Raw genomic sequence first — 16,842 nt, forward strand, 5'->3', positions numbered from 1 at the left:
ATCTGATTATTCAGTTATGCTGGTTAGTAATTCCATACATGAGCCCTGGATACCCACAGATAAATGTAAAAACCTTCCCTAAAAGCCAAGACTATAAATTCCAAAAAGGCAAAGTTTTTCCATAAAAAGCTAAAGAGGATAGAGAGAAACTCTGTTAACTGATGGTATGTGGAGGGGATTATAATCAATGTAATGAAACAAGGTATATGAATGTTCGAATGTAAACCCGATGATGTGCCCTGAAAACTTTCACTCAATCCACGATAAAAACCTTAAAAAAAAAAAAAATCAAAGACCACAGCCTTCAGTTTGGGTTACAACTCAATATAAAGAAAACAAAAATCCTCACAACTGGACGAATAAATAACATCATGATAAATGAGAAAAGAAAAAAAAATTAAATTAAATAAATTATCACAGTAAATTGATGAAAACTCATTGAAAAAATTAAGAATCTATGAGTTCACATTTATAACAAGGGAAAAATTCTTCCTTAGGACATCAATTGGTAACTATAGAAGGAGTAACAGAAAGCCATCACTTGGCAACTATCATAGTAACAACTAATTCAGGTAAGAATGTTAAAACTAGTAGGTGTAATTCTAGAGAAGAAAGATTTCTTGGAAGTATTCCCACACAGATTAAGGAAGATTCAACGTATACCTGTAATCCATGAGGAAGTTACATCAGTTCTACGAACAAAGCACATTCTAAATCAGACCATTTCTCAGCACTATTTCTTACTTAAGACTATTCCATTGGCCTCTTTAAATTATGTACATACAGAGTAAGTTTTTAAAATGTAAACCACAGAGTCTGGAGAAAGCAGACGCACAGAGCCGACCCTCTGCAACCAAGATATGGGAGACTGAGTGAACAGATACAGATGGTGGTCCTGGAACCCTGAATATCAGAGGACAGGACAGAGAGGTGGACTGAGTGCCAATTGGAAGAAGCAGCTGAACAGGAGCAGAGAGAGAGGGAAAATGTGTGAACTGTAGGCTGTTGTCGAGTGGCATAGACTCTGAGGCCACTTTCATTGATCATGAACTCTGGTGAGCAGTTGTTGATACAATACAGCAAGCTGTGGGCACAGGCTGCTGGAGTTTGGCAGCAAAGGAGTATAATTCTCCCTTGTTTCCAAGCTCTCCTGCTAGCCAGAGAGTGGCCAGTGCCCTCCCTTGACAACCCAGAGGCCAGTGGCACACTCCCTTTTCCCCCTCCCCCGCAGAGCCTCTGCTCTGCCTGTGGTAGGGCACATGGCATAATGCCCCTGCTTCTAGAGGTAAGTGAGTCCAATGAAAATTGGGTTCCTACTTCTGGTTTCTACCATATCCACCAAGAAACAGGTGATGAGTGCCTAAGAACACACAATATACAATTTTCAACTAATTATAAACACACCACCACAATGTCTTGGAAAATAGAGAAATTTCAGATTACACAAAGACAGAAGACAGAGTGCATCAAACAAGTTACCAAAATACAGTTAGAAAACACAACACCAGAAATGGTATTAGAACTACCTGAAAAGGAATTTAAAGAATGCCAATTAGGCAACTTCAACAGATTGTGAGAAAGATCTAGCAAATCAAGGAAAACAGGCATAGCGATGGGGGAAAAAAATCACGAAACCAACAGACAACACGAGAAGCAAACAAAAATAGCAATTAGAAAGCCAGAAGATTAATACTCTAAGATTTCAGAAATAGATTATTCCCTGAGGCATAGTGGGTAATGAGCTGGGCTGCTAAACTCAAGGTCAGTACTTCGAATCTACCAAGGAAGAAAGATGAGGCTTTCTGCTTCAGTAAAGATTTACAGCCTCAGACGCCCTATACAGGACAGCTATGAATTGGAACTGACTCAGTGCCATACAACCACCATCACCACCACCACCTAGAAGAATGGTTAAACAAACTTTGGTACATACACACAATGAACTACTACAAAATGTTGAAGAATAATCATCAGTCTGTGAAACACCTCACAACATGGATGAATCTGGAGGACATCATGCTGAGTGAAATTAGTTTATCACAAAAGGACAAACAGTGTATGAGACCAATGTTGTAAAAGTTAAAATTATTTTCTTGATAAAAGAAACAACCTAAGAAGGTTATGGGGGTTGGGGGGAAAGGAAAAATTATTCATGGGCTAGAGGGTAGACACATGTTAACACAGGCAATATATAAGAGGGAGGTTTGCAGAGAAAAGATGAAAATAGCAGGAGATACAGGGAGGCACGCAATAATTAAAGTGAATAGAGGTAAATACTGTTAACTTGGGTACATGGAGAGGATTGCAACTACTGGTGTGACGTGGTTCAGCAATGGACTGTGAACCACAAGGTCTGCAGTTCAAACCCACCAGGTGCTCCTGGGAAACCCTGTACAGGGTCACTGTGAGTAAGAACAGATGAGATTGATGGCAGTTAACAACAACAACAACAATGAAACAAAGCATATGATCTGCTGAACGTAAAACTGGTGATCTGCTCTGTAATCCTTCACTCAACTTACACAAAAAAGTTTCAAGAAAAAAGGAGGAACTGACTTGCCTTTTTAAAAAGTGCTACGGTCAAGACTGTCCAAACTTGTGGATAGTACCCATGTTATCTAGCTTCTATGGCTGGATGATCAGAACTCTACTAAAGGAGGAAACCAAGTGTAAATTTCTACAATTTGATAAACTTAACCTATATTTATGGATGTAGCAGCTCAAAATACCAACTGAGAGGGAAGGAGTCTTAACATCAAGTATCAATCCTGTCCCCTCTGTATACAGGGTAGATAGGGATGGGCAACTTAGACACTGACCACCTAAAATGAGGGCCAATAAAGGCACAAAGTGACTGGTTTACAAGATTTTAAGAGGGAGTTTAGATTAAGAGTGTGCGGGGGAAGGTAGAATCCCCACTGAATAGTTTTCATCTTGTCTAGACAGGGTCTGATGAAAGGAGATGGGGTAAGATTCTTATGATTCAATAGTGAGTAATTGTTATCAAGACTAATTGTGACCGTCACACTGTAAAGGTAAAAATTGTATAACAGAAAAGAAGGGAGTAGTTAATCTTACATTCCAGGAAGAGAGGACCCTAGAACCATCAAGGAATAAGAGCACAAGCAGAATGTGGGACCCTATCCAGAGAAGCAGCAACACCAGAGATGGGGACAGAGATGAGGACAAGGAGAGACAGAGCACCTCAAGACTCTAAACTCATGGAAAGAGAAAGACTGAGTGCTGGCGGCTAGCAGGCAGACTTATAGAATGTCCCCTTTGTTTAAATGATTATACATCCCCGAGTGTTGTTGTGTACATCCCCCAAAAAACAAAAACAAAAACAGGAAATAGAAACCAATACTGTTGAATGATGATGCACGGAGGAGATTGTAATCATTGCAATGAAACCATGAGTGTAAAACCTATATTCTCCCATAGAAACTATCACTCAATTCACAATAAAAACTTAAAAAAAAAAAAGTGCTATGGTGATAAGGTTAAGTGATCTGAATTAGATGGTAAAAGAGTAATTTTACACTATACTACCACCTTTAAGTGCCACTTCTTAGTGTTTCTGTGTGGCAGCAAAGCTAATCTCTCAAGTGGCAGAGACTTAACAATACAGGATAAGATTTACTATCTTAAAGGTCCAAGCATACTAGTGATACAAGGATAACATAGAACTCATATAGGAAGATACCATAAATGCTGCTTTAATATTTTCAATAGACCCACAATTATAAACTCAAAGACTCACAAGGACTAAACAGGAAATGTAAATGAGTGAAATGGACCATCTGAAAATGATGGTGAACTGAAGAATATGTGCTCAATCAAAGGAGGAAACCAGTACTCTCTTCTAGTTAATACCATGGTGAGCACCACTGGCCTAAGAACTACAAGGTCAATAGTTCAAACCCTGTAAACAGTACATGGGGTCTCTATGAGTCGGAACCGACTCAACGGCCCTTAACAACAACATAGGAGCCCAGGTGTGCCACTGTAGGATAAGCACTGGACTGGTAAATGAAAGGTTGGCAGTTGAACACCACCAGTCACCCTAAGGAACCCTATAGAGGGTCACCATGACTCGGAACCTACTTAATGGCACACCACAATAGGAGCATAAACTGTTACTGAGACATCTGACATGTGCTAAGCTAAAATCTAGAAGCACTGGACTACAAATCACAAGGTCACTGGTTCAAGCCCACCAGCTACTCCACATGAGAAAGATAAGACTTTCTGCTCTACAAAAGATTTACAGCCTCGAAAACCCTACACAAGTTTGCTAAGAATCATAACTAATTCAACAATACTTAACAACAACAAAATCTGAATTTAGTGAAAGTTCCTAATTATTAAACATTACCAACTAACTTATAATCTAGTGTGGCACTGGAGGTTAATGTGCTGGACTGCAAGGCTGGTTTGAACCTCAAGGTTGGTGGTTCAAGCTCACCAGCTGCTCCTCGAAAAACCTATACAGGGTCACCATGAATCAGAACCGACTCAGGGGCACTTATAAGTTATGAGCTAAAAAATTACCTCTATAGTCGGAATGTGGCCTAGGAGGCTCCAGGTCACTACCTCCCCGCAGAGCTGAGACTCCACTACAGTGTTTATGCATATGTGCTGTCAGAGCAGTGCATAAAGAAGCTCCAACACTGCTAAAAACTGACAAATCAAAATGAAGAAATAGACTTTGCTGTTGTTGTAAGCGTGATCAAGGTGGTTCAACTCACAGCGACCCTGTATAGGGTTTCTGAGGAGTGGCTAGTGGGTCTGAACTGCTAACCTTGTGATTAGTCAAGTGTTTACCCTACAGCGCCACACCAGGATTCCACAAATACAGTTTAGCACTCATTATTCCGAGATGACTGACCACAAAAACTGGGCAACTGAGCAGCTGGACAGTAGGGTATGTAGTGGGAACCTTTAACTTACTTCCTTTTATTTCTTACATCTGAGTTTCATCACTATGTTATACACTTTTACAGTCACGTTTTAAGTTTTAAAATTTTCATTGCTATGTAAATGTAGTTCCATAATGTTAAGTGCCATCGAGTCAATTTGAACTCATAGTCACCTTAAGGGTACAGGGTTTTTGAGGAGCAGCTGGGCTTGATCCACTGACCTTGCAATTAAGTATCCCAGTGCTTATCCTACAGTGCCACACCAAGCCTTGAATTTAAACTTTATGAATCCCACAAAATTATGAATTCAATGCTATGAGGAAACATGAAAAAAAAAAAATCATTTAATATAAACATCTCATTTCATAACTTCTAACATAATACGTGAAGTCCTGATGAGGTGCTATAGAGTAAGCAATGGAATGCTAACCAACTCAGTGGCACTTAACAATAACAATAACATAATATATAATTCATGAAATTAGTTTCAAAAGTATTACTCGTCTTTGGTGATAAGTGCCAGTGAGTGGTTCCATTTCATAGAAACATTGTATAGGATTCCCAAGGCTGTAAATTCTTGTGGGAGCAGAAAGTCACATTTTCTCCCAGGGAGAGGCTACTAGGCTCAAATTACTGACCTTTTAGTTTGCAGTCTAGTACTTTTCCTACAGAAAACAGATACAGAAATATGCAAAGTAAAAACAGACCTGTAAGACTGAAAAGAACCAGAGACACAGTTGCGACAATAAAAACCTATGAAATAAAAAGTGGGAATAATCCAGTTACAGAACTTTCAAATGAAGAGGAAACCAAAATAGTAACCCTTTAAAAACTAGACTTAGCCTTATCCCTAGCCCAATCCGTATTCTAACAGTAATCCTAGTCCTTACCACAGCCCTAACAGTGAATGAAATCCTAAACCGAGCAAAGACCTAGCCACGGGCCCAACCGTCTTTATTCCTATCCTCACTCTCAAAAAAAGATAATGGAATTTCCCATGAACTTTTTAAAGATCCCTTATTTTAAAATTCCCTTAGTTGTCTCTATTTTGCTAGTCTTTTTGTTTGTTTTTGTTTTATTAGTACGGAGAGTTGGTTCTGTTACACTTCAATACAATAATTTTATACATATAAAGCTCTATTTTTTTACCAGCTATGGAAATGAACCTGCATACTGAAGACCGAAAGAAACATGACAAAACACGGAATACTTAATACAGCTGTCCCCCTCTCCTCATTTCCCTTACAATAACTTCCCAGCGGCTGCTGACGTACTAATTTTTTTGTCTTTACTATAAAATTACTACTTTTTTTTTTCTGACATTGGGTAGCTTTATTTCAAGAGCAATCTCTATTACAATCTGTCTTGTATATGTAATTACCAGATCTATGTTTAAATGGATTCATAGCTCACAGCTTTTATATTTTTTGAGTTTTTCATTTGATTCATCTTTCAGTTGGCTGAATTATAACTAGGTAACTTTTTCAGAAGGATACATAAGTAGTTATATTTCTGAAGTTTTACATTCATTTCTACAGTGATTCTTTCTATTGTCAACTTGACATGTCATGGACAACCTATTTGTGTTATGAATTATCAGGCCACATCTTTGTAGCTCAACACTGGTACACATCACTCCATTCTCCTCAGGCACTTAACGTTGCTGAGAATTCTTAAGTCAACTTCCAAAATAAAGGAGGTGTTGTTAAGTGCCATTACGTCAGTTCATCTCATAGCGACTGTGTATAATGTTTCCAAGGAGCAGCTGGTGGGTTTGAACAGCCTACCTTGTGGTTTGTAGTCCAGTGCTGATCCTACAGCACCATACCAAGAGTCCAAAACAAGAAAAGCAGCTAACATTTACTGAACATTTAGTATGTTCTAACACTGGACTGCTACCACAAGGTTGGCAGTTCAAACCCACTAACCACTCCTCAGAAACCCATATAGGGTCGCTATGAGTCAGAACCAACTCAGTGGCACTTAATAACAACAGGCACTATCTGGAGTCTTAGTGGAATGCTGTAGGATAATCACTGGATGGCAAGCCACAAAGTTGGTGATTCAAACCTATCAGCTGCTCCTTGGAAACCTTATACAAGGTCATGATGAGATGGAACTGACTCAATGATACTTGACAACAAGAAGGTACCAGTTCGACAGGAAAAATACAAAACAGTAACGGCAGTCCAACTGATGACTACAAGAACAAGCAAGTTGCTCACCCAGGAGACATCAAGCCAAGTGGTCGGGTCCCCTCAGCACCAATCCCCTTCAAAAACTAAGACTCAAGGGGAATACACGAGCAGACATGCACTCTGATTTGTGACCACGTCTGTCACTGATAAGGGAAAGACAGCAATGAATCTGCGAGCTAAGCCCTACAATGTTCAACAGACTCCTGTGAACCTGGGTGTAGACCTGGTTAGCCAACATTGTGGCAAGACCTGGGGACTCTTGGGCCCAGAATCAGTGACATAGCCACATAGGACTAGAGTGGAGAGTGAAGCGTCCAGCTGATAAGAAGAAAGGGCAAATACATAACAACACCCACACGTGCAGATAATACCCACTTGACCTGGCTTCAATGACTGGATGATCAAGAAGAAAGAAGAGGAAAAAATGTGTAATCTGATACAATTTGATGGACTTGAACTATACCTATGGATGCAGTAGCTCAAAAGAGATAACAAATCTTTACAGCAAGGATCATTCCCACCCCCTTGATAAACAGAGTAGACAGGGATGGGCAACTTGGACATTAGCTACCCAAAATAAGGGGGCTACAAAGGCCAAGCTTTCAAGAGGGAGCCTAGATCCAGAGGGTGAAAAGGAAGGTAGAATCTCCACTGTGTCGTATCCAATCTGTCTGGGCGGGGCTAATAAAAGGAGATGGGGATAGGTCCCTTGTGGTACAATGGTGAATAATTGTTATCAGGACTGACTGTGAGGGTTAGAAATGTAAAGGTGGATGGTTTATAGCAAAAGGAGAGGAGTGATTAACTTTGCAGTCCAGGAGCAGAGGTCCCTGGAACCATCAAGGGAGAAGAACCGAGTGCGCGACCCTACTCAGAGAAGCAGTGACACCAGAGATGGAGGCGGAGACGATGACATGGAGAGATGGAGCGGCTGGGGACTCTAGACCCAGAGAGGGAGAGGGGCTGTGTGCTGACGACAGGGGACAGGCTTGCAGGGTACACCCTTTGGTTGGCTGATGATGCATGGAGAGGATTGTAACCATGGCAGTGAAATGATATACGATAGGATGAATGAATGTAAAGCTAATGTTTTCCCATGTAAACTATCAAATAATTCACAATAAAACATTAAAAAAAAAAAGCTACCATTTGGCTAAACAAAAGGGTGACTATTTGAAACATCTGTCACTCCATGAGAAAAAGATGTAGCAGTGTGCTCTCATAAAGATTGTTAAGTGCCATCGAGTCGGTTCCGACCCATAGCGACCCTGAACAGGGTTTCTGAGGCTGTCAATCTTTAGGGAAGCAGAAAGCCTCACCTTTCTCCCACGGGGCAGCTGGTAGTTTCAAATTGCTGATCTTGCGGTTTGCAGCCCGATTCGTAACTACTGCGCTACCAGACTACAGCCTATGAAACCCCATGGGGCAATTCTGCTCTGTCCTATGGGGTCACTATGAGTCAGACTGACTCTACAATAAGGGGTTTTGAAGCACTAATCTTGTCGTCCAAATTTTATAGACGAAATTTGAACTTTAAAGACATTAACTTTTCCAGGGTCATACAAATGCTCGTGCACAAAGACCTAGAATTAGAAAACCAAAAGAGAAGACTATGTTCAGCATTTCTCAAACTGAAAGAACTGAAGAAAAATGCAAGCATTTATGTTGTAATATTGAAGGATTCTATGAGCAAAACAGGAGTCCTGGTGTGGCGCTGTGGATTAATGCACTGAACTGCAAAGGTGCTTTGAACCGCAAGGTCGGCGGTTCAAGCTCACCAGCCACTTCTCAGAAACCCTACACAGGGTCACTATGAGTCGGAACCAACAGTACTAAAACAGCAACACAAGTAAGTGGCAGAGCAAGGATATAAACTCATATCTGACACAAAATTGGTCCTTTGAACGAGTACAGCCACCCTTGCAGCCCTATTATTCCAAAGTCATGGGACAAAATCCAACCAGTTCTCTTGCAGCCTGCTACTGGTGGAGCTCTTTTAGAACCTTACTTACTTCCACTTTGATTAGCGAAGACATACCAAATTAATACCCTTTTATAATTTACTCCAAATTATACTGTACCTTGCAGATATCACCTGAAATCCTTTGATGCAATTGTAAGCGTTCCCTGGTTACAATGTAAGTGAAATTTCCTTCTGTTTTTTCTTTTTGCATGTGTGTGTTCCTTTTTTGGTGTACTCATTTGCAGTGGTTCTGAGAAAAGTGAAAATACATACTTTTTCTGTCACTCTTCCTGGACTTCACAGTGACTGGAAGTCAACAAAACTAAAGGCAGAAAAAGCCACTGGCGGCCTCTGCAGTACTGCAGATATTCAGAGCTTCCACAAGACCCGAGTAAAGAGTTACTAAGAAGGAGAACTGATAAAAGGCAGTTGATACAAAAGAAATTAAGGGTGACAGATGACTCCCAACATGTGAAATATAGCAAAGAAGTAAGAAAGTAATCCAAGATGTGGCTTAGGGCATGTAATTTACATATATAATTCTTTACACCCTCTCCTACATGGCAGGTAGAGTCCTGGTGTGGCAATAAAGAACAACCACTGGACTGCTAACTGCGAGATCTATGGTTCAAACCAACCAGCCACTCCTGGGAAGCCCTATGCAGGATCAATCTGAGTTGGAACCGACACGGCACGTAACAAGAAACAAGTACTTGTAAATATACCGAATTGATCAAGATTTGCCAGTGTGAGCATGGAAAAACCCTATACATTCTTATGTTCAGTGCTATGGAACCAGCTCAGATTCACAGCAATTCTATGGACAACAGAGGAGAACATTGCCTGGTCCTGTGCCTTCCTCACAAGCCTTGCTCTGCCTGAGACCACTGCTGCAATCACTGCATCAGTACATCTCATTGAGGGGCTTCCTCTTTTTACTGACACTACTTTACCTAGTGTGATGTCCTTCTCCAGGGACTGGTCCCTCCTGTTAACAAAGTACATGAGATGAAGTCTTGCACTCTCACTTCTATGGAACATTCTGGATGTATTTCTTCCAAGACAGATTTGTTCATTCTTCTGGCAGTCCATGGTATATTTCATAGTCTTCAAAGTGACATCGTCGTTCTGTAACATTTTCAAGAGATCTTTTGCAGCAGATCTGCCCAGTGTAATATGTCGTTTGCTTTTTTGGCTGCTGCTTCCCTGGGTGTTAATTGTGGACCCAGGAAAATGAAAAGTATTAACAACTTTATAACATTTTCTACAGTTATACCAAGATCTTGCTTATAGGTCCACTGGTGAGATTTTTATTCTCTTTACGTGCAATCCATACTGAAGGCTGTAGTCTTTGATTTTCATCTTTAAATACTTCAAGTCCTCTACAAGCAAGGTTGTGTCATTTGCATATTGCCAGTTGTTTCTCTAGTCCCAATGCTGTGGTCCAGCTTCTCGAATTATATGCCACGGTTACCATGCAACCTTGGTGAAATGGGACACACACCTTTCCTGATTTTAAACCACGGAGCATTCCTCTGTTCTGTTCAAATAACTGCCTCTAGGTACCAGTTTCACATAATCACAATTAAGTGTTCTAGAATTTCCATTCTTTGCAAAGTTATCCATAATTTAAGTGTGATCCACACACTTGAATATATTTGCATAGTCAATAAAACACAGGTTTTCTGGTATTCTCTACTTTTCAACCAAGATCTACCTGACATTAGCAATGCTATCCTCCATTCTATGTCCTCCTCTGAATCTGGCTTGAATTTCTGGCAGTTTCCTGTTGATGTGCTACTGTGACCATATGGATCACGAAAAGCTATGGACAACATTGAGAAGTATGAGTATTCCAGAACACTTAACTGTACTTCTGAGAAATCTATACCTGGACCAAGAAGCAGTTGTTCAAACAGAGCATGGGAACACTGAATGTTTTAAAATTGGGAAAGGTGTGCGACAAGGTTGTGTTCTTTCACCATACTTATTCAACCTGTATGCTGAGCAAATAATACGAGAAACTGGGTTCTATGAAGAAAAACGTGGCGTCAGGAGTAGAAGACGACTCATTAACAACCTGCGATATGCTGATGATACAACCTTGCTTGCTGAAAGTGAAGAGGACTTGAAACATTTACTTATGAAGGTCAAAGAGCACAGCTTTCGGTACGGATTGCATCTCAATGTCAAGAAAACAAAAATCCTCACCACTGGATCAATAAACAACATTCTTATCAATGGAGAAGAGATTGAGGTTGTCAAGGACTTCATCCTTCTTGGATCAACTATCAACACTCACGGAAGCAACAGTCAAGAGATCAGACGACGTATTGCATTGGGCAAATCTGCTGCACAGGAACTTTTTTAAGTATTGAAGAGCAGAGATGTCAGCTTGAGGACTAAGGTGCGCCTGACCCAGGCCATTGTGTTTTCAATAACCTCATATGGATGCGAAAGCTGGACAGTGAATAAAGAAGATCATAGAAGAATTAACTTTAGTAAAATCTTATTTGCATGTGATACTAACGACACTGCTTGCAATTTCTGCATTCTGTAAGTGTCACCTTTCTTGGAAATGGGTGCAAATATGGATCTCCTCCAGTTGGTTTGCCAGGTAGCTCTCTTGCAAATGGCTTGGCATAGACGAATAAGAGCTTCCAGGACTGCATCTGTCTGCTGAAACATCTCAATTGGTATTCTGTCAGTTCCTGAAGCCATGTTTTTCACCAGTGCCTGCAATGTAGCTTGGATTTCTTTTTCAGTAACATCAGTTGTTGATTATATGCTACCTCCTAAAATAGCTGAAAGTAGACAAATTCTCTTTGGTACAGCGACTTCTGTGTATTCCTTCCTTTTTCTTTTGTTTTTTTTTTTTAAGCTTCCTGTATGGTTCAATATTTGCCCATGGAATCCTTCACTACTGCAACTTGAATTTTTATTTCAGTTCTTACAACTTGAGAATTGCTGAGCAGGTTGTTCCCTTTTGGGTTTCTGTCTCCAAGTCTTTACATATTTCATTATTAATGTACTTTACTTTGTTTTACTGTTTTTGAAATCTTTGAAATCTTTTGTTCAGCTCTTTTATTTTATCATGTCTTCCATTCACGTTAGCTACTCTACATTCAAGAGCAAGTTTCAGAGTCTCTTAAAACATCCATTGTGGTCTGAATACAACCTTAAATTTCTCTTTTTTCCTCCCTAAATTTATTCCCCAGGTTGTCCAATTTTAAGAGATTCTCAAGTAATCATGTGACCTAGTCAGCAATTATTAAATGTTTACTTTATCACCAGAACTGAGCTAAGTGTTCTTTTCCCTTACATCTCCTTTATTGCCTTTACCAGGGAGTTCTTCAATCCCTCTCTTTACTGACTCTCTCATCTCTTTCTCCTCACACTACTTTGCTCCCTTACCCTGTGTAGACCTCACAGTACCACTCCAGCCACCCACTTGGCAGAATCCTCAGTCTTCTCTACCTACTGGCCCTTCAGGTATACTTCTTTCTCTGCAAAGAAGCAATCTGAAAGGATGGTTTATGAACTACTCTTTTTTTAAAAAAAATCAAGCTTCTTAAAGAAAAGCTATTCTGCAATCTGGTTGTTATCCTGCACTATTCCATCTTCCTCAACCAAGTAAGTTACTAATTCACGGGAACTCTTTCCTGTACTACTCAATGCATCTTCACAGTAACTGCTTGGTTTCAGCCCCACACCTGTTCTCACAGGGACTAAAGCAGTAATGTCCTAATTCATCACACTGTGCTTTTTATCTCCCCTCCAAACTTTCCTCAGCTACTTCTCTTCTTCTCTTATACAGTGCTGCCAGAACATTCTTTCTTTAAAATCCAAAACAGATCACAGTTCTCCCATGTTTAAAACGTATCTATGACTTCTCAGCGCCTAAATATTAAAAGCTAACTCTTCATTACGAAACATGCATCTCTATTGTCTGTCGTACATATTGCTGTTCAACTCTTATTCCCCTTAAGCCACTCATACTATTTCTGGCACCATGAGCTCCAATCATTATACATGATACATAAATCCCAGAACCATGATGTTCATTACAAATATCCTAGCTCATTCTGCTCCATCTTCTGGAATTCCCATGCTCACCTCCTGCCTCAGTTTACGACACATCTGCCAATATCTAGCTCAATATTCTCTTCTTCTGTTAAGCCTTTCTGACCCAAACAAGCGGCTGTTTCGTGTACCACCCTTTAATACATGTTATTTATCTCTACTGGAGTTCTAGTGGGGCGCTGTGGGTTAAAGCGCCAGACTGCAAAGCCGTTTGAACTGCAAGGTCAGCGGTTCAAGCTCACCAGCTTCTCCTCGGAAAACTTATACAGGGTCTTTATGAGACAGAATCGACTCAATGGCACTTAACAACAACAACAACATTTATCTGTATTACAATGTACGATACTTATTAATGTGATTGCTAACATATCTCCCTTTCTGAACTGTGAACTCAATCCTGGAAATCAATGGCTGCTTTTTATCTATCACTACTCCACGGCACATAACAACAACAACAACAACAACATCCCTTGTAGAAGGAGCCCTGGTGATGCAGTGAAATACCTGGCTGCTAACTGAAAAGTCAGCAGTTCAAATCCACCTGCAGCTCTTCGGGAGAAAGATGTGGCAGTACAAATCACTGTACAGATTAACACCTTGGAAAACCGATTGTTGGTAAGTGCCATCAAGTCAGTTCTAACTCATAGCAACCCTGCATAGGATTTCTGAGGAGCAGCTGGTGCGCTTGAACTTCCGGCCTTGTTGTTCAGACCAACTTTGCAGTCCAGTGCATTAACCCGCAGCACCATACAAGGACTACATAAAAAACCCTATACAGCAGTTTTATTTTGTCCAACAGGATCACTAAGTGGAAAATGACTTGATGGCAACTTGTTTCTTTGGTTTTGGTTTATATTCCTTGTCTCTATTACCCCAAATTGGTGTCCAATAAATACTGTCAAATGAAAATAAAAAGAATATAGACTAAGAAACATTAAAATTTCCTTCAGCATGAGACAACGTTAAAATGTGTCCTTACCTGATAACTAACTGTTTTCTTTCCATCACTTCCAGTCTGAGGTAAGGTCAAAGGTCCAGATACTACCCAAACATCTTCAAATCTTTCTGTTAGCTCTCGACAGTATATTTCTATTCTGGAAAACAAAAAAATATGGCATTCTCACAAACATAAATGTACGACAGAGGCAAACCAAGTCCTTAATAAAGATACCAAGATACATGTATTTGAAAATTTTGAAAAAATAACTTAAATAAGAAAATGTGGCACAAAACATATTTTATACAGATTTTCCCAAAGTTTGATTATTGCCCCAGCATTTAAAAAATTACACACATCAACACAGCAATTCTCTACATTTTCCTGGGTGTACATTCAGTGCATACACTATAGAACTGTAATTCTGGTTTTGTGTTCTCCCTTAACTTAAACATCTTTTTTGCCATGTTGTTAAGTGCCATCAAGTCGGTTCCAACTCAGAGCAACCTTATGCACAGCAGAATGAAACACTGCCCAACCCTGGGCAAACCTCACAATTGTTGCCACGCTTGAGCCCATTGATGCTGCCATTTTGCCAACCTATCTCTCTGGGGGTCTTCCTCTTTTTCTCTGACCCTCTACCTTACCAAACATGATATCCTTCTCCAGCAACTGGTCCCTCCTGACAATATGTCCGAAATATAAGAGACGAAGTTTGGCCATCCTGGCCTCCAAGGAGCACTTTGGCTATAGTTCTTCCAACACACATCTGTTGGTTCTTTTGGCAGTCCATGGCACTTAGAATATTCTCTTCTAACACCATACTCGAAAGCATCAATTCTTCTATGGTCTTCCTTATTCACTGTCCAGCTTTCACGTGCATATGAGATGACTGAAAATACCATGGCTTGGGTCAGGCGCACCTTAGTCTTCAAGCTGACATCTTTGCTCTTCATCACTTTAAAAAGGTCTTGTGCAGCAGATTTGCTTAATGCAATGCATCCTTTGATTTCTTGACTGCTGCTTCTTGTGAGTGCTGACAGATGACCCAAAAAGAATGAAGTCCTTGACATCTTCAAACTTTTCTCCATTGATAAGAAAGTTGTTTACTGGTTCAGTGGTGAGGACTCTGTTTTCTTTACATGGAGATGCAATCCATACTGAAGGCTGTGCTCTTTGATCTACGTCAGTAAATATTTTAAGTCTTCTTCACTTTCAGCAAGCAAGATTATATCACCTGCATATCGCAGGTTGTTAATGAGTCTTCCTCCAATCCTGAAGCCATGTTTTTCTTCATATAACCCAATTTCTGGGATTATTTGCTCAACATACAGGTTGAGTAGGTATGGTGAAAGTTTTTCATGAGAATTATGTCATTCCAACAAGCTGATTCACTTTTTAATTTAACCATTCTTACTATGGGATTCCTGGTGTGGCACTGTGGGTTTATGCGCTAGACTGCAAAGTTAGTTTGAACCGCAAGTTTGGTGTTTACAGGGTCGCTATAGGTGGGAACTGACTCAATGGCACTTAACAACAACAGCATAGCAATTTCAGAGTGTGGTGGTTCTACATGATAAGGATTTGATTCCTAAGCACTAGGTTAGCAGTTCAAACCCACCTGCCACTCTGTGGAAGAAAGAGGAAGCTTCCAGCTCCCACAAAAATTTACAACACAGGGGAACAAACAAGATGGCGGATCTGGTGGAAGTGCAGTAAGGCTCTCTGTCAGCAACAACACAGAATACCCAACCAAGCAGACTCAGGGGATGGTCCCAGAACTCCGAACCACATATAACGTAATATTTAGAAGGTTGGAAGGCTTACAGCTGGGGTAATTTGTGACAGAAGCAAGAAATCCATTGCTTTCTAGTTCGGAATGCTCAGCTGCTCCAGGAGCCGCCATCTTGGGTAAGACCAAGCGAGGAAAGGATTGGAGCAGCCACAGACGCCTGGCAGAACCACTGAGATAAAGGTGTGGATATTCTTTTCTTTTGGTATCTGTTCATTGGTCCCTTGCTGTCTGAGCATCTCCCATTCTGGTGACTATATGGGTGCCTGAGCTAGTGGACACCCGAGCCCCACCCTCAGAGGGTTCTACTACACATGAACACAGAGCTCCTTGAAATTTAAACAGACAGTTTCCAATCAAAACCAAATGGCCACAGCCGGCCCTGAACTGTTTACAACTTAAAAAAGGCCTGAATGGGGATTGTGGAGGAGAAGCAAACAAAAAAGGAAATAAGCCAAAAATTAAATCCTAAGTTACATCAAAACGACCAACAGTGGCATCCTGAAATTTCTCAAAAAGAAGAGTGAAAAGGGAAGCCCTATCCTGACCACATCTACCTGGAGGCAATCAGAAAGCATAAAAAATACCAAAATACATACCCATCTAAGGATTAAGGCCACAGATAACCCCTGAATATGCGCAAAAAACAGAAGCAGATGACCATATCTGTGCATGTCTAGAAATGAGACAAAATGAGGCAAATGAGCTGGAAGACCTACACTCCATAATGGAAGATGGGCAGGCTTTGGAAATGCCGGAGAAGGAATTCAGAAAAAATGGTTATAAAATGTATCAAAACACTATACAATGGAGCTGAGAAAAATAAGGAAGAAGTCAGGAAAGCGCTATACTAACAATCAAATAAGATAGATACAGCATTGGAAACAATTCAAAACCTACAGAAAGAGCTCCAAACGATTAATAATAGAATATCAGAAATAGACAATACA

The 16,842-nt window shown here is 40.4% G+C and overlaps 1 protein-coding gene across 2 annotated transcripts in view; it reads right to left on the reverse strand.

Annotated features, from left to right (window-relative positions):
- EXOG (endo/exonuclease (5'-3'), endonuclease G-like) overlaps positions 1–16,842 on the reverse strand; it is a 44,832-nt gene that overhangs the window by 12,643 nt on the left and 15,347 nt on the right. For both annotated transcript variants that reach the window (XM_006869142.1, XM_006869143.1), the window contains one exon: positions 14,143–14,257. In XM_006869142.1, coding sequence (XP_006869204.1) covers positions 14,143–14,257 — 115 coding nt within the window. The remainder of the gene's footprint in view (positions 1–14,142; positions 14,258–16,842) is intronic.

This window comes from Chrysochloris asiatica, unplaced genomic scaffold (assembly GCF_000296735.1).
Source record: "Chrysochloris asiatica unplaced genomic scaffold, ChrAsi1.0 scaffold00127, whole genome shotgun sequence".
NCBI lineage: Eukaryota > Metazoa > Chordata > Mammalia > Afrosoricida > Chrysochloridae > Chrysochloris > Chrysochloris asiatica.